This window comes from Mirounga leonina, unplaced genomic scaffold, assembly GCF_011800145.1.
Source record: "Mirounga leonina isolate KUSES-001 unplaced genomic scaffold, KU_Mleo_1.0 Mir_175, whole genome shotgun sequence".
Lineage (NCBI taxonomy): Eukaryota > Metazoa > Chordata > Mammalia > Carnivora > Phocidae > Mirounga > Mirounga leonina.
The window spans coordinates 1,955,651-1,979,006 of record NW_023270453.1 but is presented as its reverse complement, the minus strand read 5'-3'; the positions used below and the strand labels follow the sequence as shown (position 1 = coordinate 1,979,006).

The 23,356-nt window shown below is 39.2% G+C and overlaps 1 protein-coding gene across 2 annotated transcripts in view; it reads right to left on the bottom strand.

Annotated features, from left to right (window-relative positions):
• NEBL (nebulette) overlaps positions 1 to 23,356 on the bottom strand; it is a 346,705-nt gene that overhangs the window by 158,942 nt on the left and 164,407 nt on the right. For both annotated transcript variants that reach the window (XM_035021513.1, XM_035021514.1), the window contains exon 4: positions 6,184 to 6,291. In XM_035021513.1, coding sequence (XP_034877404.1) covers positions 6,184 to 6,291 — 108 coding nt within the window. The remainder of the gene's footprint in view (positions 1 to 6,183; positions 6,292 to 23,356) is intronic.

Sequence of the window (23,356 nt, the reverse complement as noted above, 5' to 3'; positions counted from 1 at the left end):
CAGGATGTGTGAAATGAGTGGGACAGCTAAGGGCACCATCGAACAAAGAACTCTCATGGTTCGGAGATGAGAAAGATCGCTGTAGCTGGGGTCTGCATGTGGGTCCAGGGTCATTTACAGACACTGTGAAATTGTTCCAAAAAGAGGAATGACTCATGCGAAAGCCCAGAAAAGAGTAAGCTGGTCAGGCCTAAAAGAAATGGAGGAACAGTGTTGACGGACAGCCAAAGATAAGGTGAAAAATAATTCAGGAGCAGATCGTGGAGGGTCCTTAGAGTCCGAATGAAGGAGCTTTGGAGATGAAACTTGGTCCTACGCAGAGAGGCGCTCCAAGGGATGTTCCTAATGACTCATAACTAGGGTCTTGATGAAAGAGATATTCTAGAAAGACTCATCTGGTGACAGTGTTTAAGATACAATGGAAAAACAGCAGAAGGAGCCTGGAAGGAGAGAAGGCCCATCAGGAGGTCCTACAGGAACTCAGGCAGGAGAAAGGGCCTGAACACACGGGAAGCGAAAAGAAGGGAATGGGGGAAAGGGATTTCACAAAAGAAGGATCTTCAGAAATGGGGAGCTGGATACTTAATCTCTGTTTCCAAGAAAAAAAAAAAGTCATGCATGTTAATTCTTTTATTAGGGGGGGCCTTCCCCACCTCCCCTTGAGACAATGCCATTTTAGAGTTACAACTCTCGTACTTGCCAGGCACAAGTAATTACTGGTCTGGGATGTATTTGTTTCTTTAAGTGACTGTGGCTAAAAATCAGAGGATAAAAAGAAGAGATCAACCTTTGAAGTTCTGCCCTAGGTGGAAAAATAAAGCAAAACCAGGTGTCAGGGAAACCACGGATTTGGACATGAGAAAGGACCAAGAGGTGATTTTCCGTATGTTGTTCTCATGAAAGTCTAAGTATTCCTTATAGAAATATTTTCCCTGAGGAGAGATTGTTCATAGGATCTAATTAGACTGGGTATGTCAAAGTGTTTTGAAACAAATAAAGCATTCATACATGTGTTAGGTATTATAAGGAAATACGTGTTATTGCCCTATCACTTTCTTGGACATATTTGATCTTTGCTTTAAAGATAATGCTACCGACCCACGATGACTTGGGAAAACACCAGAGTTACTAGTTGAGATAAGCTGGAGATAAGGTACAGTCCATTAAAGTGACATATAAATTACACTCTGTGAAAATACTAGCCTGCAAGGGCCTAAATCTAAACCACTGACCTAATAACTAGCTGTTATTTCATCTGAGTTAATCAACCCAGTTACGAGTCATATCAAAAACACCATACTATTCTCCTTTCCAAGTCCTTAGTGTACTGGACTTTACTACTCAAAAATCAGAAGCTTTCATATAAATTTTGCACTGCTTATAAGTGTAAGGAACACTTCTTGTTATGCTTCTTGTGTAAGGAACAAAATTAACAAATACTCTATGTCAACACTGAATGTCTTTCTCATTTTTACCTCCTTCACCTTTTAACAAAAAATTTTATGTTCACTAAATGTAAAAAGGATGAGAAATCCTTCCGTTATCAGTTGTTTGGGTTTATATAAGACCTAATTGCCTCATACACTATAATTTTGCCACCAGTTTACAATCAGCATGCATTTCTCATGCATGAGTTGACCCAATTACATAACAAATTTTGCCTTTGGGGATTTCTCTTGACTGCTTGTATTCTGTCCACCATACAACTCAATTTCACACCATCAGCAGCCTGAACATGGCCACAGTCAGCCTCTGTCAAAATGATTTATTTAAATTACAAACAGAGACCAGATCCCTAGATAATCATCCCTACCCTCATGCTCACCCTTACACTCAGCCTAACTTTGAATCAAATCTTTTAATAGCCCATAGACACTGCTATTCAATTATTAGGCCATGTTTACCTCCTATAATCTAATATTTTGGAAGCTAACTCACAAAATCTCAGGGAACTAAATCATCAGTATCCATGTAAGCTTATTAATGGGCACATAATTTATTTTGCATTCTGAGAAGTCAATGAAAAATTAGATAGCTGTATCAAAAAAACTAAAAATAATTACATTTCAATATCAAATTACAGAGATTCTTTTCTCTATAATTTTTTTAAAAGGCTTCAATCTTAGCTTTTCTTGTGAAGCAAGTAAGCGTCTTATGAATGTATATGCTAAATAGAAAACAGTAGTAAAAAAGGGTATTTGGGAAATAGGAAAGATAACCAAAATTACAGATACTACAGGGTAAGGGAAAGAATATAGAGCAAATGAAAACACTATTGTCTGTGCTGTCTGTGGGCCAGTGATCTAAGGAAAGGGGGTTCTAAAGATTCTCACTGAAGTCAACACACACAGGCCCACTGCATGCATGCACACACACACACACACACACACTTCCTCTGTGAGTTACGGATAGATACAAATCTTGACAAATCACATAATGGTATACTTACTATTTCAGTCGGTCTGTAAAATACAGGATTTTGTCATCTGGGGTTTTTTTTCCCTTCCCCTCCATATATTTCTCCATTACCTAAAATAAATTAGAAAATAAACATCTAGATTTTATCTACAGCACAGAGCTTGTAAAAGTCTCTTGGGGTTGGACTTTACCATCTTATTTCACAATTTATCTGTAGACTATCACAGCTAATTAAAAGTGCAGCTTAAATCAGTGTGTAAACAGGCAGAAGGAAACACATCAATAATCTTCTCAAGGCTGGACTGAGTCCCTTAGATGTCAGCAGTGATTCTGCCTTGCTCTCCTGCTGCAGGTACCTTGAATGCACTGCTTATAAACTTGAAGGTGGTAACCACCTGAATTAAAAACAGCCTTTACAATTACCCACACAAGCTAGAGCTATGAGGACAACAGGAAAGAGGGTGTTTGAAAATGTCCAAAGGCACAGTTTCCTTCAATACAAGTCTGTACCTGTCCTTTAAGAACATTTCCCTAAAATATCCATAAGCAAAGAAGATGAGAAGCTATGTTAGGTCATTTCTACCATTTCTGAATTTCTGCCCCAGAATTTGGCACGGTGTGGGAGGACACAATTAGACATTTTCTGGAATTGTGTGGAAATTTTTTTTTTTTTTTAGAAACCAGTTCTGTTTCTTTCCAACCATTCAGTAAATTCTGAAACCCTGCCTCTTTTCTTATTCTTTCTGCAGCTATTCGAAGTGAGTAATATAACAGAAGAATTTTAAATTGCAACATTTAATAAATCTCCCAGATTCAATATGCTGTTCATTACAGACCCCAAAAGAAAGAAGTCAAGGCTAAACCCACGCTCACCCCTTTCATTACACTCAATTTCAAATTTATGTTTGTGTTCTATCCCACATCTCAGTAACAGATGAAGACTGAGTGGTTATTTCCAAATGATATCAAATCCTGCACAAATGAATATGAGAGAGAGAACATTTCATAACACTCACACACACACAAGCAATCAAAAATGCCCATTCATCCACAACACGTTGCCCCAAACACCTAGGAGGTGTCATTAAATTCAGTTTTATGTCCTTCTACTTTCTTTAGTCCAAAAGGGATTAAAGACAGCTTAGAAAGATCCATACAGTATTCAAAGATAACATAAGCAAAACAAGTAAGCAAAAGTCAAAACAAATAAGAAAATGAAGCAAATGGAAAAATAAAGATTGCAAAGACCCTGACTTAACCCACCTACATCAACCCATATTAACTTGTAGCTCAAATGTCGTACGCCCTATCATTTTCGGAATGAGCCTGCTCATCCCAGCCTCTCTAGCAGGAAAATTCTGGTGGAGACGAGTCTGGACATTTTCTCACCCCCTTTCCTCTCAAAACAGACACAGTCCAGGCCACTGTCAAAAATATCTGTCTGGATTTGGCCCACATGTTTCAGTATTTGGGTTTATCTGAAAGTAATGTGGAAAATTGGACTAAACCAAAGTACCACCTTTCAGATTAATCCAAGTTTCTTATAGAAAAAGAAAAAAAGATCCTTGAGTAATATGGAAAAACCCTGTGAGGTCATGGAAAAAGTTCATGAAGTTGCAGCTTTATAAATGAACAGTAAATTCATTAGACCTCAGAATATTTAAGTTTCCTTTCTTCAAGAGTAAATCCCTAATGTAATATTATGAAATCAATATTCTTTACTGCTACCCAAACATGAATACACCTCATCATGGCTAAAAGAACCACTTGGAAGGTTGCTATGGGTGCTAACAAGACAGTTGCAAAAAAAAAAAAAAAATTTAAGATATTCTCTAAATTATATTATTTTAAGAACCAGTGTTGTCTAAATTATAGGCTTAATCCACATGGTATTTTGCATTTACTGCTATGTATATGATACATACAGATTTATACGTACCTGTGTTATAAGGGTTTTTTGCATAATTAAGAATGGATCTGCAAACAGCTTCTGGTACTGAATAAAATGTATATTCCTGCTAATGATAAAGGGTGGTGAAATGATCAGTTCTTCTTATTAAATATGAATATTGACTTAATTTGAGTATAAATTAAAGGGCTTACCTTTGAATTGACTGCAATCCTTATGTTAGCTGTCCCGTGGATGTCTTAAGTAGAAATGTTTAGTTCTTTTTGAAATAAATTTCTGTGATAGTTTATGATTTATGATATAACTTTTTTTGTGCAGAATTATTTTTGTTTCTTTTTAAGTTCTCCAAAAATAATCCAAAGAAAGAAATGTTACTCTATGTAACTCTGGTGGAATATTGTCTAACTCTCATTTTGAAAATCAAAAATAGTTTTCTTAATTTAAAAAAAGAATGAATAGGAAGAAAGATGAGGGGAGTAATGCATGACTGGTGGGTTGTTGGGATAGGGGAGAAAAACAAGGGGACAAAAGACATGAACCCTTAAAATTCAACCTCCTCTCTTCAAAGGAAAAAAAAAGTTCTTACTAAAATAAAATGTCCATTTAAAGAGCAAACAATGAATAAATCTTAGGGAATATGGGAAAACAAAGTGTTTACTCTGCCTCCTCCAAGTCCCTAAATAAGTTGTTTAAACATCACATCATTCTGGTTTTGAACTTTTCACAAATATAATTCTTTCTCAAATTATATACTACAATTCTATCTCCAAATTGTCATTATGTACAATGATGATGGCCAAGTATCAGTGAGTGTAAACCATCTGCTAATTAAACATTTCCTAGAAATTAAGGCTATGTCGTTTACAACATCAGGTTACACAAAGCTCAGTGACTGTACGAGGGACACACAAAATACATTTCTTCATGAAAAATGGCATGAATCTTGCATATTTGCACATACATTTATATCGTGTACACAGTGGTTGATTTTTATTCATCTGTCCTCTTGGCTACCTAACACTGAACTGGTATTTTTCTGGAAAAAAATTACAGTTTGACAAACTTCATATAAAACTTTGGAAGAAACATAATTATAGGCATGAATTACAAAAGTGAAGATGAGCTATCCACCTTTAGGTAGTATAGAATTAACACTTTTCAGTCCCTAATAGGTTTTGAACTTCTTCTACTCTTGATTTTCTTTTTCAAGATAAATATATTACTTAACAAGACACAGCTTTCCAATCCAAAGCAGCTTCGTATGTAAATGTTTATTTCCAAAATTAGACATAATGCATCGTTTCAACAAATATGTTTAAAGTATGAAACCTGACATACACAAAATTAGCAAATATAAGATTTCTCAAGATACTTAGCCTTATATGTATTTTTTATATGATTACCCCCAGCAAAAAAAAAAAAAAGAACTGTCAGGTTTTTAAATTTAACTATAAAAGCCCCATTTTGGAAAAATTCAAAATCTGAGGACCATTAAAAATGGAAGAAGATGCTAAATTACAAGACCTCTTTTAATAGCAACAACTGTATGTCTAAATACACTTTTAATTTATTTAATTAAATTGATTTACTTAGGAAATTGATTTAGTAAATCACTGTAATTAAATAAATTAAGTATATATTCAGAAATGTAGTCATTGTTATGAAAGCATTAGGCTCTAGATAACTGTGACGAAATCAAAGGGAAGGAATCTAACAATTGCACCTCGCATACTTTAGGAGCATGCTGAGCACTGTTTGCACACCGTAGCACCAAGAACACTTCCAAGTCCCAATCCATTCTCCCATCCAGACACACGAGTCACGGCGATTGCATCACCGAACAAGCAGTCACCTACGTTACTGATTTGCTCCTGAGTCCTCTTCAGCCTCTGTAGTTCAGGAGTGTCCGTAACGATGCTGAAGCCCCTCCCTTTGCTTTCTTCAAAATCTCTTTTGTATTTGACCTAACAGAAGGGAGGAGAACAAAAGAACGAAAAAGAAAAGTAAACCAAGGAGTCACAAATCCCACTCAGGAAGGGCCAGGGCCAAAGAAGCTAAAATCAGACAGTGCCTCTAGTCACAACTCCATCAGCAACTGGCAGAGGGAGAGGCCACCGAGCAGAGCCCGACTGCTTGGTTGGTATCCCAGCAAGGCCACCGACTGTGTGACCTTAGGCAAGTCACTTAACCACTCTGCACTTCGGTGGTCTCATCCTTCAAACAGCGATAAGAGCAACAATATTTAAATAAGGCTATTTAGTAAGTCATAAGAATAGGATCAAATGTCCTAAGACACATACCTAACCGTGAGCAAGCAAGCAAGGGCCCAATAATGGTTATTATTACTGCCATTAATAGTTGTACTACTGCTCAGGAAAAAAGTGTGGGAAAAGACAGCTGAATCTGCTCCCGTGCCCATCTTGTCAGTGACGAAGCATCATTTTGAGTCTGCACTGCACTATGGAGGAAGAAGACCTACAAAATCATCAGCAGCTAGCCCTGTCCTTACAAAATGTTCATTCTATTTCGTAAGGCAAAGCATATGGATATGGTTATACAATGCTCTATTGCCAAATGCCAAGTATGTAAATGCGTATGGAAATATTTATAAAATAAGCCACACCTAGAGATTAAAAGACTTCCAGCACATGGTCCTGGCACACTGTGTGCTGAGGTACCTACGATTTTTTTTTTTCCGGTATTTAAATACACTTCTTTTCTGATTACAACCCAGTGAAGCTGAATTTTACAGTTTCCTCGAGGGACTGGAATTGCTAATGCTTAATCTTACTAGAACCCCATCTCCCATTATTAGCATAATGACAACTGTCACACCGGTTAAATATGCTGCTTGTTAATGACTGACACACTACAGCACTTTGTTCTTATTTCTTTAAAATATTAAGTAATATGGAAACACATTTTTAATAACCCACATAATCCCCCAAATCCCCCATTTACATTCATAATTATTAGGCTCCAACTAGCACTTAAATTAATAGCTAACATTTCGGGTGGCTAATAAAAATACGATTCTGTAAGTGCAACTTTCTGTATAAATTTGAAGGGTTCACTTAGTTAAGCACAGAATGACTGGTTTTGTTGAGTCATGTCTGTGTTTAAACACTCGATTCCCCCAGGTATTGTTGTCCTTGGGGCTACTGAAAAATCTCCTTTTACCAGAAAAGCTTGGAAGAAAAAAAACTCCCAGATGGCTACAAATAGAAAGGTCTAAATTCTCTTATCACTGGTAGCTTAAGAATATCTCACTTCCTCTCCATATTTTCATCTAAATTTATAAAAGTACTAAAATTTCCATAAATAAATGGTCAAATAACCTGCATAGTTTTTCTTCCACAGAAAGTGCTGAATGAGATTAGTCTTGTACCCCTCGATCCCCCAGCATGAGTGAAGATATTCACACCCACACATTCTCGGGGTTTTATGCCCAACTAAGCAAGGAAGCCATTTAGCTTCACTTGACATAAGCTCAGGACACAGAGTCATAAAATAAGTAGCAAAAGATGACAAGGTTCTAACAGCGACAGGCATGAAGAAGTAAGGAGAAAAATCCATAAGCCAGGTTCTAACACCCCGAACACCAGTTTCAGGGAAGGCACAATCATATAGTTTTTGAGGATTAGTTTAAGGGTTTGTTTGTTTGTTAAATGGCAATTCCCAAAGCACAAACTGAAAAGAAAACCCGTCACGTTCCAGAGCCACAGGTTTTGAGTTGATCACAATTTAACTGTCCATCCCACATCCGCAAAACACACGAGAATCACCTGACTTGGGCTTGTCTCATTAAGGGACTAGTTTTGAACAGTATACAATCTGCTCCGTAACCGGTCTGCAGAGTTTTAGAAGAGGCGTGATCCTTTTTAATGGCAGGATCCACAGCCAAGCTCAAGGGCCACCCGCCCAGGACACCTTTACCGCATACAGGGAGCTTGGAGTCAGTCACTCCCTCTCTTGTCTCCCACCCACTTACATCCTCTCTCTCTATTTAGGTCTAATTTTCAATGTTGCATCTGATGATATGCCAGTCAAAAAGAGATCAGAGGGCAGAGGGAAGAGGATTCTTCTCTTCAATTTCGTGTGTCCAACACGACCCTATCCTGCCAATAAGAATACTGCACTTTTGAGCCGGAGATTGACCCATACTGGACCCATAATCCGGCATATGTGCATGAGCCCCAGATCTGGGACTTTGCTGGGAACCCTTGAGAAAGGGGTGCTCTTTCTCCAGCTCTGGCTAATTCAGTAGGCTGTAACACTGAAGCTGCTGATCGCCACCCAGCCACCCCCTAATATTGACGAAGCCAACACCGTGGCAAGCAAAGCAAGAGATCTTGAGGAAGTCTTGATCAGCCGCCAGGTTTATCAGTTAAGTGAGCTCATCTGTCTCTCCCTTTATAACCCAAAGAATTCTGATTAATACAACCTACTCTCACCATGCCCAAAATGTTTATACCCGTACAAGCTTCCCAGTAAACATGAACATGTGAATTTCTCCACTGATTCTTCCTACTGTGATACAAGATTTAATAGTTTACAAAAACAGTGGATTCGCTCTTGGAAAAAGCACAGCTTTAGTGGACAAGAACCTAGAAATCTCATTCCCTCCCTGTCACCTGCCAGCCACCTCAGCTTCTCTGAGCCAGTTTCCTCCTCTCTAGTTAGAGATTCTAGTAAATTCTTAACTAACAGATCTGTAGAGACTGGATGAGAGAAAACACCAGAAAGAACTTTAGAAAGAGTAAGGGACTGTGCAAATTCCCAGCATTGCCATCCTTATGTTGGTTTTGCTTGATGTAAAAGGATCATCTGATATTTGTCATGAGACATTAAAGAGAACAGTTCTATAATAATAAGGAAGATTACGGCTAACAAAGCAAAAAAGATTAAGAATTATCTAGTAGTTTACATTTACAAATTTTACTCAAGCTATTCCAGAACAGAAACTGATTTTTTTGTTGTTGGATTTGTGCCAATGATCAGACCCCTACATAGCACCTCGGATATGTCATCTAGTGATCACACAGGTGGAGATGAATTCTGAACCCCATCTGTGCAGGTGCTGGGCGACAATCTGTCTTTGCCAAGAGTCACACCACACGCTGTGCAAATCTGTAAGAACTGGATGAAGAGTATTCTCGTAAGACTACTGGGGGTTCCCTGTCACTGACAGAATGTTCCCTCTTGCTCCCTACACTAAGCCTATGGGAAGCATAATCCGTTTATTCATCAAAGCTCAGTGCCAGTGACACTCCTCTGTGAGCTGGACTGGCCTCCTCCCAGTCTGGACCCCCAGAGCTTTACACCCGCCTACGAGAGCAGTTATCACCCTGAACTGCACTTACAATGGTGTCACAGTCCCCCGCTCTAGAACACATGGAACTCAGGGACAGGGGCAAAGTCTTAGCAATCCTTCTAATCCCAAAACCCAGCATAGCCACGTGGCCCAAGGGAGCTGATTAACAAATGATTAAGAAAAAGAAGGGAGGGAGAAGAGAGAGACAAAGGAGAGGGGTGAAAGCAGAGAGGCCCAGTTCCAGAGGTAAGAGAGGAACCACATATGCAGGGACTGGGACATGGTTCCATTTGGCAGGAGCATCTGGTGCGGAGAGGGGTGTGCAGACAGGGGAAGACCAGGACATTAAGCTAAGGAACACAAATCTAGATCAGATTGGGGAAAGAAATTGCTAGCCATAGTGCTTGTCCATTTGGGCTTCTGTAACAAAAATGCCATACCCTGGGGGGCTTATAAACAATAGGAATTTATTTCTCATGGTTCTGGAGGCAGGGAAGTCCAAGATGAAGGGGTAGGCAGAGTTGTGGTCTGGTGAGAGCCTGCTTCCTGGTTCACAGATGGCATCTCCTCACTCTGTCCTCACATGATGGCAGGGGTGGGGAAGCTCTCTAGGGTCTCTTCTACAAGATATCCCATGATCGAATTGCCTCCCAAAGGCCTCACCTCCAAATGCCATCACCTTGAGGATTAGGTTTCAATATATGGATTTGGGGTGACACCAACATGCAGTGCTGTCCTATATTAACTTTGTCAACATTAACTCAAGTATTCATTGAGCCTCTTATATGCTGCCCTTTGAAACTCCAGCTCTTTCCCCAGCAAAAATGCCTTTTCTTCCCTTATACTTCAGCACTGGATAGAAAATTATCATCTCTGGCCTCTTGCCTACTCTCCTGTTAAAAAGTATTTCACGATGGTCTCATGAATAACAATGGCAGTATATCTTAGGAATGTCATTCTTTGGAATCCCCTCAAATGTACACCCTTTCTTTTATTTTTTTTAATTTTTTTAAAAGATTTTATTTATTTATTCATGAGAGAGAGAGAGAGGCAGAGGGAGGAGCAGGCTCCCAAGGAGCAGGGAGCCCGATGCAGGACTCGATCCCAGGACCCTGAGATCATGACCTGAGCCGAAGGCAGATGCTTAACCATCTGAGCCACCCAGGTGCCCCAAATGTACACCCTTTCAATCCTTTGTTCATTCAACAGATAATTATTGAGCACCTACTATGAGCCAAGTACCGTTCCAGCTGTGGGAAGGACGCAGCAAAGACAACAGTCATGATTTCTGCCCTCTTGGCCCTCACATTATAGTGGGAGAGACGGAAAAGACACAAGACCTAAGGAAGCTGAATAAACAGTATGTTAGTGGTGAGTACTAAGAGAGCCACAAAGCGAGAAGATGAGATGAGAAGGGCCAGGGATGCTGCCCTGTGAGATAGGGCGGTCTGAGAAGGCCCCAGTGAGAAGGTGGCATCTCAATAGGACCTGAGCAGGGGAGGGCTGTAAGCAGGGCAGGGACATGCTGGACTTCCGGTTTGACAGGCACTAACTCACTGGAGGGGAGCAGGAGAGAAGCAGGAGACCAGTTAGGAAGCAGGCAATTTTGCCCCTCTTCCCCCCAACTGCCCACTATTAGAGAGCCATCCCAGGACCACAGAAGACAGAGAATTCCTGGGCCCAACCCCAGACCCTGGCCTCCCCAGAAGACCGAACCGGGGAGTTGTGTACTCCTGTCAGTACAGGGCAGGAAGGATGCAGGAGGAGGGAGGACAGAACTAAGATGCACCAGGAGTTTTAGGAAAAGAAAGAACCACAGCTGGAAAGTAATGCAGTCTTAGCGTCCTCTCGGCTCATCTCTTCAAGACTGAACAAAGGCACTTTGAAAATGCATCCGTAAAGTCAAAGGTAAGAAATACACACAACAGGCAATTTGATTTGACATATTTTTCTTCCGAAGGAATTTAGAAATGTATTTCAAATGCTGTATGCGACATTATATTGACATGATATACACACGCACACATCTGTCTTCCTGTACTACAGATTAGAGCCCTACGGTAAGAACCCAAAGACCTGAATTTAAACCTTAATTCTGTCCTGTGATCTTTATTTGTTCAATTTCTCCAACACTCCTGATCCTCAGCTATAAAACAGGAAACGAGCGAAAAAAAGAGCAATTTGCTACATAGTGTTTGGGAGGTTAAAGTTACCCTATGAAAGCATCAGGCAAGGACATGCCTGCAGAAGGTCACTAGCGAATATTAGCTTTGTCCTTCCCACTAAATTTCAAAAATGACCTTTGTTGCTTAGTATGATCATTTCTGCCAGCCTGGACGTGCACCGTGATATTGTGTCTGGACTCATCAGCTAGTAGCGCTCACAAGTGCACAGCGAGGAAGAGCCTGGACACCGGGTGGTTCTGGCCCAGCTTAAGAAAAAGGCTCACAATGACTGAAAAGGAAGACTCCTCAAAAGCAAAATGGTAAACAGAGCTGCAAATTGAATTATTTGCTCATTCTGAGATATAAAGTGTCTCCCCCAAATGCTGCAAGTACCATAATTATTAATAGGCAGCAATAAATAAATAAATCTTTTAAAAAATGAAAACCACAACACAGAAAAGCCAGAGAGCCATGTCGGGTGAAAGAAACCAGGTGCGACCAGAGACTGATAATTGTCGGACAACGAACTAAGAGGAGAGTAAGTCAGAGGCGGAAGTGAAGTCAAAGATGAGCATGTCCGACAGCCCAGCAGCTCCACACCAGGTATTCTCATCTCCTAGAAACCCTTGCCCATGAGCACTGAGGGACATAGACCAGCATGTTCTTAATAACATTGTATTATCAAGAAAACTGGGGGCACCTGGGTGGCACAGTCAGTTAAGCATCTGACTCTTGATTTCGGCTCAGGTCATGATCTCAGAGTTGTGAGATCGAGCCCCATGTCCAGCTCCATGCTGGGTGTGGAGCCTGCTTAAGACTCTCTCCCTCTCCCTCTGCCTACCCCTCACCCACCCCCTGCTCGAGCACACTCTCTCTCTAAAACAAAAGGAAAGAAAAGAAAAAGAAAATTGGAAACAACCCAAATATCCATCCACAGGAGAATGAGTGAATTATATTATATTCATATAATATATAATATTATCCAGGAGTGAAAATAAGTGAACTATAGCTGCATAGATGTATAAATATGTATGTATAAATAAATATGTATAAATCTCAGAAACATTTTTTTGAAGGGGAAAGAAGCAAAGAATACATTCATAGGTGGTACATAAAGGGGGGAGAGAAACTTGATAAGGGCAACATCCAGGGTTGTTGTGAGATCTGCTCATGGAAGGATGTGAGTGGAACTTCACTGGTCCTGATGTTCACGTGCTTTAGTTGGAATGTAGATTCACATGCAATCCTTTGGTTATCATGCTGTAAAACTTACATGGATATTCCATATATTCTTTTGTATTGATCGAATATTTTGCAATAAAGCATTTTCAAAGAAAGCAGGGACAGAGCCCACATGGGGAAGCTGAGGTACCCAAACTTGCGTTTTCCATAAGTGGTGAGTGACCTGGTCAGTGGGCAACCATATGCAGAAAGTTAAGTTAGTCATTTGTTACTTCATCTTAACGAAGCTGTTTCACTATAGTGGCAAACACAGAGTTGAAGCAAAAAGGTTGGAAAAATAGAAATCGAGAGAGGAAGAAAGGGTGTCGCAAAAGGGATTGCAAACATGGATTAATGAGGAATAGTAGCAGTACAAGGGGTTCCTGGCCCTATCACAATAGACCAGAGGGCTAAGAATCCAGGGGCCGAAGGATAAGCAAAAGGAGAACACTCTTGAGCTCTAATGCAGCTTACCTTGTCAGAATATGTGTAACAGAAGCCTAAAATCTACAAGCATATTTATTACTGATTCATGTTATCCTGCTCTTTATTTCACACATTTAAAAGTGTCCATCTGATACAATGAAATCAATGACCAATTTTATTATCTTTTACGACATGATGGATACTTCACATTTCTTCAGGGGGGATTATGAGCGTTGCATCCTTTTTAAACTACATGCAAAATTCCTAGTTCGATCTGCAAAATTTAGCACTCAATTATGCACCATCGTGTATAGCTCTGTAGATTTTAAAGTACTGGAGAATGTGGACCATATGCTTCTTTCTATCTCATCACATTTCGCTTGGTGTTAAGCATATATTAAAAGCTTAATAACTATTTCATGATTGATTACTATCTAGTTTTGTTATTTTTAACATCTAAAATGCAGTAAATTGGCTAATCTCACAATACTAGATGGGAATTAAACAACTACAAAGGAAAATCTGATTAAGGGCTTTTTTAAAGATGAAGTTAATTTTAACAAATGTTAAGTCAAATGAACTCAAAAGAGAATTTTTTTTCTTTAAATTAATCTCATAATTTGTAAATTTATGGTTAATTAAATGAAATTAAAATTTTAATTACCTTTTTAAACATGATTAAAAAGCATTAAATCTTTTTGAATTCATAGATTTCTAAGCCTTAAATTAGCCTTCCATTGCATTCACAGAGGTACTTACTGATATTTACAGATTAGTCAGTATTTTATGTATATTCACAATCCACCTTCAACAGATTTGGAGTTCCTTTACTTAAAAAACATTGAAATCTAGGGACACCTGGGTGGCTCAGTCAGTGAAGCACCTTCCTTAGGCTCAGGTCATGATCCCAGGGCCCTGGTATCAAGCCCCATATCAGTTTCCCTGCTCAGCGGAGAGTCTGTTTCTCCCTCTCCCTCTGCTCCTCCTGCTTGTGCTCTCTCTCTCTCTCTCTCTCTGTCAAATAAATAAATAAAATCTTTCAAAAAAACATTGAAATCTAAATTTTATTCTTAACAAGTACTCTAAATACATAAAGCACATCTTAACTGATTTCTCAATAAGCTACTATACTTAAAAATCACCCCTATGACCCTAACAGCTCAGGCTCAGGATTTTGACAAATTCGTCTTGGGCCCTGACTCCACCTCTTAATAGCTGTGTGACCTTAGGCTAGTTACTTAATCTCTCTGAGCCTCAGTTTCCTTGAGTACAAAATAAGCATAAGTATCAATAGCACCTTTGTGAGAATCAATGAGATGATGGTAATAACACTTGACATCTATGAGCTCTCTATGTCCCAGGCACTGCACTGAGCCCTTTCTGTATCATGTGAGCAGAGCCAGGATGAGAAGGCCAGCCAGCATGTGTAAGGAGCACTCAGCATTCAACTCCCACAGGTATATGTTGACTTACTAACAGTAGCCAAATAGCTAGAGAACCCATCTCAGCACAGGGGCCCCTGCATTGGGTAGCTCCTTCAGTCTTTTGGGGATTGAAATAGAATATAAATAAATAAATGAAAAAACAACTAAAAAGTGCTTTGCCTATATCATCTTCAGATAAATCCTAGCAGGTACACATTTTAATGCCCATTTTCATAGATGAGGAAAGGGAGTGTGAGTAGGTAACAGAGCAAATAGGAGACTGAAGTCTCTGTCTGGACCTCCCCAGACATTATCCTTCAATTCTTCTGACAATGAAAAAATACCAAGCGAAAACCATCAAACTGAACACACATAAGATAGAGACAGTGTCCTGTAAATAAGCAGGGAGGAAAGTAGAACCAACTGGATATTTCTTAGTAGAAGATACCAGAAAGTTTGCATAACTTAAAATTTTAGCTAATTCGTTATCTGCAGTGGGACTTACAGTGCCATAAAAGGGACAAAAATTATCACACTTTTCATTCAAAACGTGGTTTGGGGTATTTTTTTTAAAGAAACAATTGTTTATGTTTTCTATTAGGAAAGATCAGGCCAGGGGCAGAGAATGCCATTCCCAAAACTGTAGTATTAATGTAAGTATTGATTCAAACCAGAAAATCATATCTACATTAATGAAGAAAATTGGAGCCTAAATTATATACACATAATGCATATTTTCACCAGGAATTTTACAGGAGGAAAATGTAACTAATCCACCAAATTCTGCCTATGAATTATAAATTACTCTGAGGAATAAACTAAGTATTTGGTGACGATTAACTTTTTCAGGAAACTAAAGTATCATCCAATTAACTGTTCGGATATTAAAGGAGCAAAAAACAATTAATATTCTAATACCTGATATACTACTGAAGAGTAATTGACTCACAGAGCCTGACTACTGCTATTTTATATTGCCAAATTTTATATTTTTAATTTATATTTTTAAATAACATTTAATAATTCAGACAATTTATGAATTTTGATTTCTGGACATGTGTTCTCTTAACTCTTAATCCTTTAGAGAGAGCCAGTCTCATCCCATTACATGATTATGATTTTTAAAATAAACAGCCTAATTCACACACAGATTAGAATATTGCTGAAATTATTTTGAACCAGAAGATATCATGCAAGGTTAAATTAAGGAGAGAATAGTAAGTTACAAGAAGGAACATTCCTGCGTGTATGTTTTGAACGATAAAGTATCAGGAAATGGGTAATTTCCGGTTAAAAAAAAAAACTAATTAGGAAATTCGTAACTCAGAAAAGAAAGCTACATCCAAACTACAGAGAAGAAAAGAAATAAGGCTAAAATCAAGAATCAAGCAAATGCAAACAGCTGAACAAACAGAACAGTCATGAAAGTGAAAATAACCTGTCCTTAATCTTAAAGAGCTGCAGCTGATGAAAGTGACAGACGATTCTTCCCTTTTCTTACATATGCCTGTTCCCTAACAGATTGATAATGTCATTAAACTTGGTCCTAACATCCCTCCTACACCTGCAATGGCTATCCTTCAGGCAACACCGACTGTTTTCCTTTAGGAAAACACACTCCTTCCATGTCTTCAAAACTGAAAAACAAGAAAATAAAAACTGTAACACAGCAAAAACAAACAAACGAAAAGGCAGAAGAATAGATCTAAATGCATTATACTTAATGTGCACACAAATGACACTGAGAATAGCTTCCATGACAGATAGCTTTCACCAGCCACAAAACCCCATGGATCCCAGCAAGATATTTTTTTTAAAGATTTTTATTTATTTATTGAGAGAGAGAGAATAACAGAGAGACAGCATGAGAGGGTGGAGGGTCAGAGGGAGAAGCAGACTCCCTGCTGAGCAGGGAGCCCGATGCGGGACTCGATCCAGGCACTCCAGGATCATGACCTGAGCCGAAGGCAGTCGCTTAACCAACTGAGCCACCCAGGTGCCCCCAGCAAGATATTTTAATCAAAAAAATTTAAGAGATTAAATTCTTTTTTAAAGATTGATTGATTGATTGATTGATTTTAGAGAGAAAGAGAGAGAGCAGGGGGAGGGGCAGAGGGAAAGAGAGAGAGAGAGAATCCTCAAGCAGATTTCCCTGCTGAGCGCAGAGCCTGACACAGGGCTTGATCGCACGACCCTGAGATCACGACCTGAGCCGAAACCAAGAGTCGGCTGCTTCACCGACTGAGTCACCCAGGTGCCCCTGAGATTAAACTCTTAATACAGAATTTTATTTAAAACATAAATTGCCTAGAAATTTTTACAGGTTATTAATATATCTATACTACAACCAGAAACTCAGTAGTAACTCAGGTCTTCCACAAGGAAGAAATGATTAGAAATAAATATATGAGCAGTGTTGAAGAATGAAGTGAAGAATTATGGTTTCCTAGTCTTCTTAGTTAAGAGTGGGAGTTTCACATTGATTACAGGTGTCAGTTTTGAGAAATGTTGGTTTGTTGCCTCCCAGCTCTGTAATAGCAGTTATGATTTATTCAAGAGCTACAAGGTATCCGACTAACATTATACTAGGCATTTGACAGACTCTCTTGTTTAATCTTCAAAATCACCCTACAAAAGAGATATTTATTTTACCATTTTTTACATATGAGAAATGTAATGGAAACCCACTGTGGGGTCCACCCAAGACCTCCAACCTTCTCGTAATGGTTTCATGCCTCACTCCATCTACTTATGTTTCTTCAAAAGGTGCCATTTTCCTACCTGACCCACTTCCTTAACCATCATTGAATGGACCTAACGGTAGTCAGTCATCTGGCCTAACCTAGTCCAAGTCAGCATGTTTGGGGGATTTGGGAACTAGTACCCAAAGTGTAGAGTGAGTCTCAGCCTCTGGCAACAAAATCTCTAAGATATAAAACTTTGGAACTGTCTACAGCCATGTTTACCACCACCAGAATCCAGAGAGACAGATGCAACTCATCTGCCAGAAAGAGAGTCCTGACCTGATGGCATTTGATTTCTGATTCCTACCGTTCCTGAAGCCCAAACAGGTACATCCCTTGAATTTTTGTACCCTAATAGTCTCAAAAGAAATTATCATTTTGCTCAATGAAGGTTGGGTTTCCTATCCCTTGCAGGCAAGAATCCTAACTAACACAGGAAACTGTGGCTTAGTGATTAAGACACAAGCTTAGCACCCACATCTTGTAAGCAGTAGAATCAGGATTCAAACCCAGATCTGCTGTCTCAAAGCTTTTGCTCCTTCTACCATATCGTGCTACAAGATAGTAATTCAAACATTTTGTAAACTTCAATCTTTCACTTAGATTGAAATGCAATTTTAATGAAAATATACCATTATTTCTTTAAAAAGACTAGATTTTAAACAACAGTGTAAACAAAATCTTAAATAATTTTTAAATTGTCTTATATGTCACATATATTAGCCACTATTGGATCTTTAATCGTTGTAGACACAACCAATTAGATGCTTGGTAAGCATTCATCAAATGAGTGGGTAAATAAGGTAACTCCAGTACTTCAAAATGAAACTTTAAAATGCTTGCTGTCAGGGCATCTGGTGGCATAGTCAGTTAAGCATCCAACTCTTGGTTTCAGCTCAGGCAGTGATTTCAGGTTGTGATCTCAGGGTCATGAGATCAAGCCCTGCATCAGACTCCACACTCAGCGAGGAGTCTGCTTAACTCCCTGCTCTCTCTCTCTCTCAAATAAATAAATAAATCTTTTTAAAAAATGGGTGCTGTCTTTTTTTTTTTTTTAAGATTTTATTTATTTGAGACAGAGAGAATGAGATAGAGGAGAGCATGAGAGGGAGGAGGGTCAGAGGGAGAAGCAGACTCCCTGCCGAGCAGGGAGCCCGATGCGGGACTCGATCCCGGGACTCCAGGATCATGACCTGAGCCGAAGGCAGTCGCTTAACCGACTGAGCCACCCGGGCGCCCCTGTCTTTTTTTTTTTAAGAGAGGAGAGAGTAGTGTGGCGATGGGAGAAGGGGAGCACGGAGGGAGAGGGAGAGAGAGAATCTTAAGCAGGCTCCGTGCCCAGTTTGAGCCCCACACAGGGCTCGATCTCACCACCCAGAGATCAGGACCTGAGCTGAAATCAAGAGTGGGACCCTTAACCAACTGAGTCACCCAGGAGCCCCTAAAATGATTGCTGTCTTAAAGCCCCAACTTAGAAGATTTTGTAGATTATTCAGTATTTTTACTTTTAAATTAACTCTGATTTCCAACATGAAAAATCAAACACTAAAATAATTCAAGAAATTTCCAAAGTTTAACATTATAATGAGAAAAAGTACTGCATAAGTCTGCACATCGATGAATATCTTATCTTATATTTTTATGAAGTTTCAAGTTTCACATTTCAGGTTAATTTCATGGTGCTACAGGTGCAGTTATATTGTTCCCTTGCTAACCTGACCTAAGAGACTCCCCTTGGGTCTGAAACATTAATAGGGTCTGGGTGAGTCCATTTCCCAAAAGGACAAAAGGTCTTTCTTTTCTCTCCAGAATAAACATCTCAAGGAGCAATATTATTCTTTTCTTTGCAATGTGGAAATAAATACCTGGGTTTTATAGTTACGAAAAGTAAGAAGAAAAAAAATGGAACTCTAAAGGTAATGGAAGTGGAAGAGAGGAGTGGTTTGAACTGATGTGGATAAGTGTTTTAATGTCTTAATAATTTGGATTCTGGAATGTCATTCTGCCTGAGCCCATGAATGTCTCACATACATTTCATAGTCCATGAGAGTATAGCTATTTCAGAAACAGGGATAAGTTGGCATTGCCAAAGAGCCAGGTGGTTCCACTGTTTGGAAACCATCTGGTCTGAGTTTTCTCTTTGTCAGCACCATCAATACTCCAGTAGCAAGAGCTATTATAGTGATTGTGTGTGTTTCATTTCTTTAAATAAACTCAAACAAAACTACCCTGAATATAAATTCATTATTTCTTTGAACTGTGCTTGCAGAGTATAATGAAATCCCTGTCAAGATGAGTTACACTGAATACCTACATTTATTCCATAACCTCACAAAACCCGGTGGCAAAATACTAGAAGTATGCCCACAACTCTAGCAGGACCTCTTGATCATGTTAACCTTTACTGGGGTATCTACTGCCCAACCTCCAACTAGCAAAATGGGAAAAGTTCTGCTGAGGCAGATGTCACAGCAAAGCCATAGGTGTGTGTGTGTGTGTGTGTGTGTGTATATGTACACACATATATTTAATGTGAGCCGTAAAGAGATGCAGATATCGTGAAAGCTCAGAGGTACACGTTATTTAATCAATCAAGAAAAAAAAAACTGAAAGGGTCTAAGAAACTTAAACCTATCATTCATTGTCTCAACTGCTTCCTCATTCAACAGTATGACAAGCCAATGAGCAATACTCATGGGATAACTGGACTACAGAACACAGGACAACAACATATGCTGCAAAGCATTGGGCCTTTATTTCCATCTAAAAGCAAGGTGCCTAAGCTTACTAAAAATTCTAGGCTCCCTCAAAAATAAACTATTGGGACTATATCAAAATAAAAAGCTTTTGCACAATGTAGGAAACCACCAACAAAATGAAAAGGCAACCTACTGAATGGGAGAAGATATCTGCAAATGATATAACAGATAAGGGGTAAATATCCAAAATACATAAAGAACTTATACAACTCAGCACCAAAAAAAAAAAAAAAAAAAAAAAAAACCTGATTAAAAAATGGGCAGAGGACCTGAATAGATATTTTTCCAAAGAAGACCTATAGATGGCCAACAGATACATGGAAAGATGCTCAACATCACTCACCATCAGGAAAATGCAAATCAAAATTACAATGAGACGGGGTAGCCTTGGTGGCTCCGTGGCTAAGTGTCTGCCTTTAGCTCAGGTCATGATCCTGGGGTCCTGGAATTGAGTCCCGCATCAAACTCCCTGCTCAGTGGGGAGCCTGCTTCTACCCACCCTCCTCCCCCCACCACTCATGTTCTCTCTCATTATCTCTCTGTCAAATAAATAAATAAAATATTTTTTAAAAAATCACAATGAGATAACACCTCACACCTGTCAGAATGGCCAAAATCAAAAAGATAAGAAATAATAAGTGTTGGCAAGGATATAGAGAAAAAGGAACCCTTGTGCACTGTTGGTGGGAAAGTAAATTGGTGCAGCCGCTGTGGAAAACAGTACAGATGTTCCACAAAAAATTAAAAATAGAGGGGTGCCTGGGTGGTTCAGTCCATTAAGCACCTGACTCTTGATCTCAGCTCAGGTCTTGATCTCAGCGTCATGAGTTCAAGCCCCACATTAGGCTCCACGCTGGATGTGGAGCCTACTTAAAAAAAAAAAAAAAATTAAAAACAGAAATACTATATGATCTGGTACTTTCACTACTGGGTATTTACCCAAAGAAAACAAAAACACTAATTCAAAAAGATATATGCCCCGCTATGTTCACTGCAGCATAATTTACAATAACCAAAATATGGAAGCAACCTGAGTGACCATCAATCAATACATGAATGGGTAAAGAAGATGTGGCACATAATATATATAATGGAATATTATGCAGCCATGAAAATGGATGAGAGCTTGCCATGTGCAACAACATGGATGGGCCTAGAGGGTATGATGCTAAGTGAAATAAGTCAGACTGGGAAAGACAAATACCATGATTTTACTCATAAGTGGACTCCAAAATACAAAACAAATTAATAAACAAACAAAAAGCAGAATCCGGTCTCTAAATACAGAGAACAAACTGAGGGTTGCCAGAGGGAAGGGGTGGGAGGCGTGGGCAAGTGGGTGGGGGGATGGGCAAGTTGGGTGAAGGGGAGTAGGAGATCCAGGCTTCCAGTAATGGGATAAATCAGTCATGGGTATAAAAGGCACAGCATAGGGAATATAGTCAATGATACTGTACCAGCATTGTATGGTGACAGATGGTAGGTTAGACTCACCGTAAGTATAGCTAACAGAGGGAGAAGCTGAATCACTGTGTTTTACACTTGAAACTAATGTAACACTGTGTGTCAACTATACTCCCATAGGAAAAAAAAATTTAAAATACTAGGCTCTCCTTGATATATGCATGTGACAGACACTGGCATTAATAAACCTTGTCTTCTAAGACCTTAATCTCAGCTTCAGTCAGAGATAAAAGTTCCCAGCCCCAGATGTTTTTATCAGAACACCCAAAGTCAAAGGTCTCTAAATGCCAGCATCCACCTTCCAAAGGCAGGCCTCCATTTCCCTGCCCTTTAGAGAGAAGCCAGAAGTCACCATGTCACATTCACTTAAGAAGGGACAAATTAACGAGGTTTAAGTACTGACCTAAAGTTAAAAGGGAAAGAAAGTGAGGTTGTACGAGATTTTACTTTCTTCTGCTGGCAGGTCATCCTCATCCCCCTACCCCCTCTTTGCACCAATGTTCGACTTGTCAAAATTGCTTTGCCGCATCTACACCTGACATCTAAATCATTTGACAGGCACATAACCTTATCAAATTTCTAGTTATAGTACAAATAGAAGTAACAAACCATAGCCACTGAAATTGATAACAGCTCTAACAGCTTACACAAAGAGCCAGCGGGCTGATCGCAGGAGAGGAGAGAGCCAACGCAAGCACCCTGGCCCCCCAGCCAGAAGACGAGGAGGCGGGGGAGGAGCCTGAACCAGATAAAGGCTAATTCCACCAAATCCAATCGCTGTGCAATTCCTCTGCCTGAAATTGAAACAAACAAAACGCCTCACACCGGAGGTGGATAACATTGTGATATCAGTGGTGTCTGCTCCAACTAGCATTCGAGCTTAAAAGGCAAATAGAACAAAAGCATCAGAAAGCTACCTTTGAAAGTTTCCTGCCAACCGCCATTTGCTGTAACACATTGTCTATGAACCTCTCGTACGGGTGATGAAGTACCATTTCTGAATTCAGCAGTGCAATGAAAGGAATAATCATTACTTCTCTGACTGTATCTGGAGCTCAAGCCAAATCTCCCTGCTTATCCCTAGTATTTGTTCAAGAAAAATAGAGAAAATGATATTTGCCCCCCAAATAATAAAATAATGTATCATATTTAAAAATTAAATTTAAATCACTGTATGACACCTAAAACCTTTAAAAATATGTTTTCTAAATTTAAATAATCCAGGCTCCCAACACTTCTGGAAACAATGCAAAAAGAAATTAAGAGACTAAATAAAAATATATGCAATCAGCTAGGCAATCCCCCGGTGAAAGGACAGATGCAGAATTAGATATCAATTCACCAACCATAAATTTCCCAGCTTCCTAAACACTCCCCTGGTTTGAGACCTTTTAATCCCAGTCCCAGGAAAGGCTCATCCCTAATTAAATACTGTAACCAGAGCATCAACCCTGTTTGCCTTTCTAAGTGAAGAATATATTTTATTAAGTATTTATTAAGTATTAAGTATTA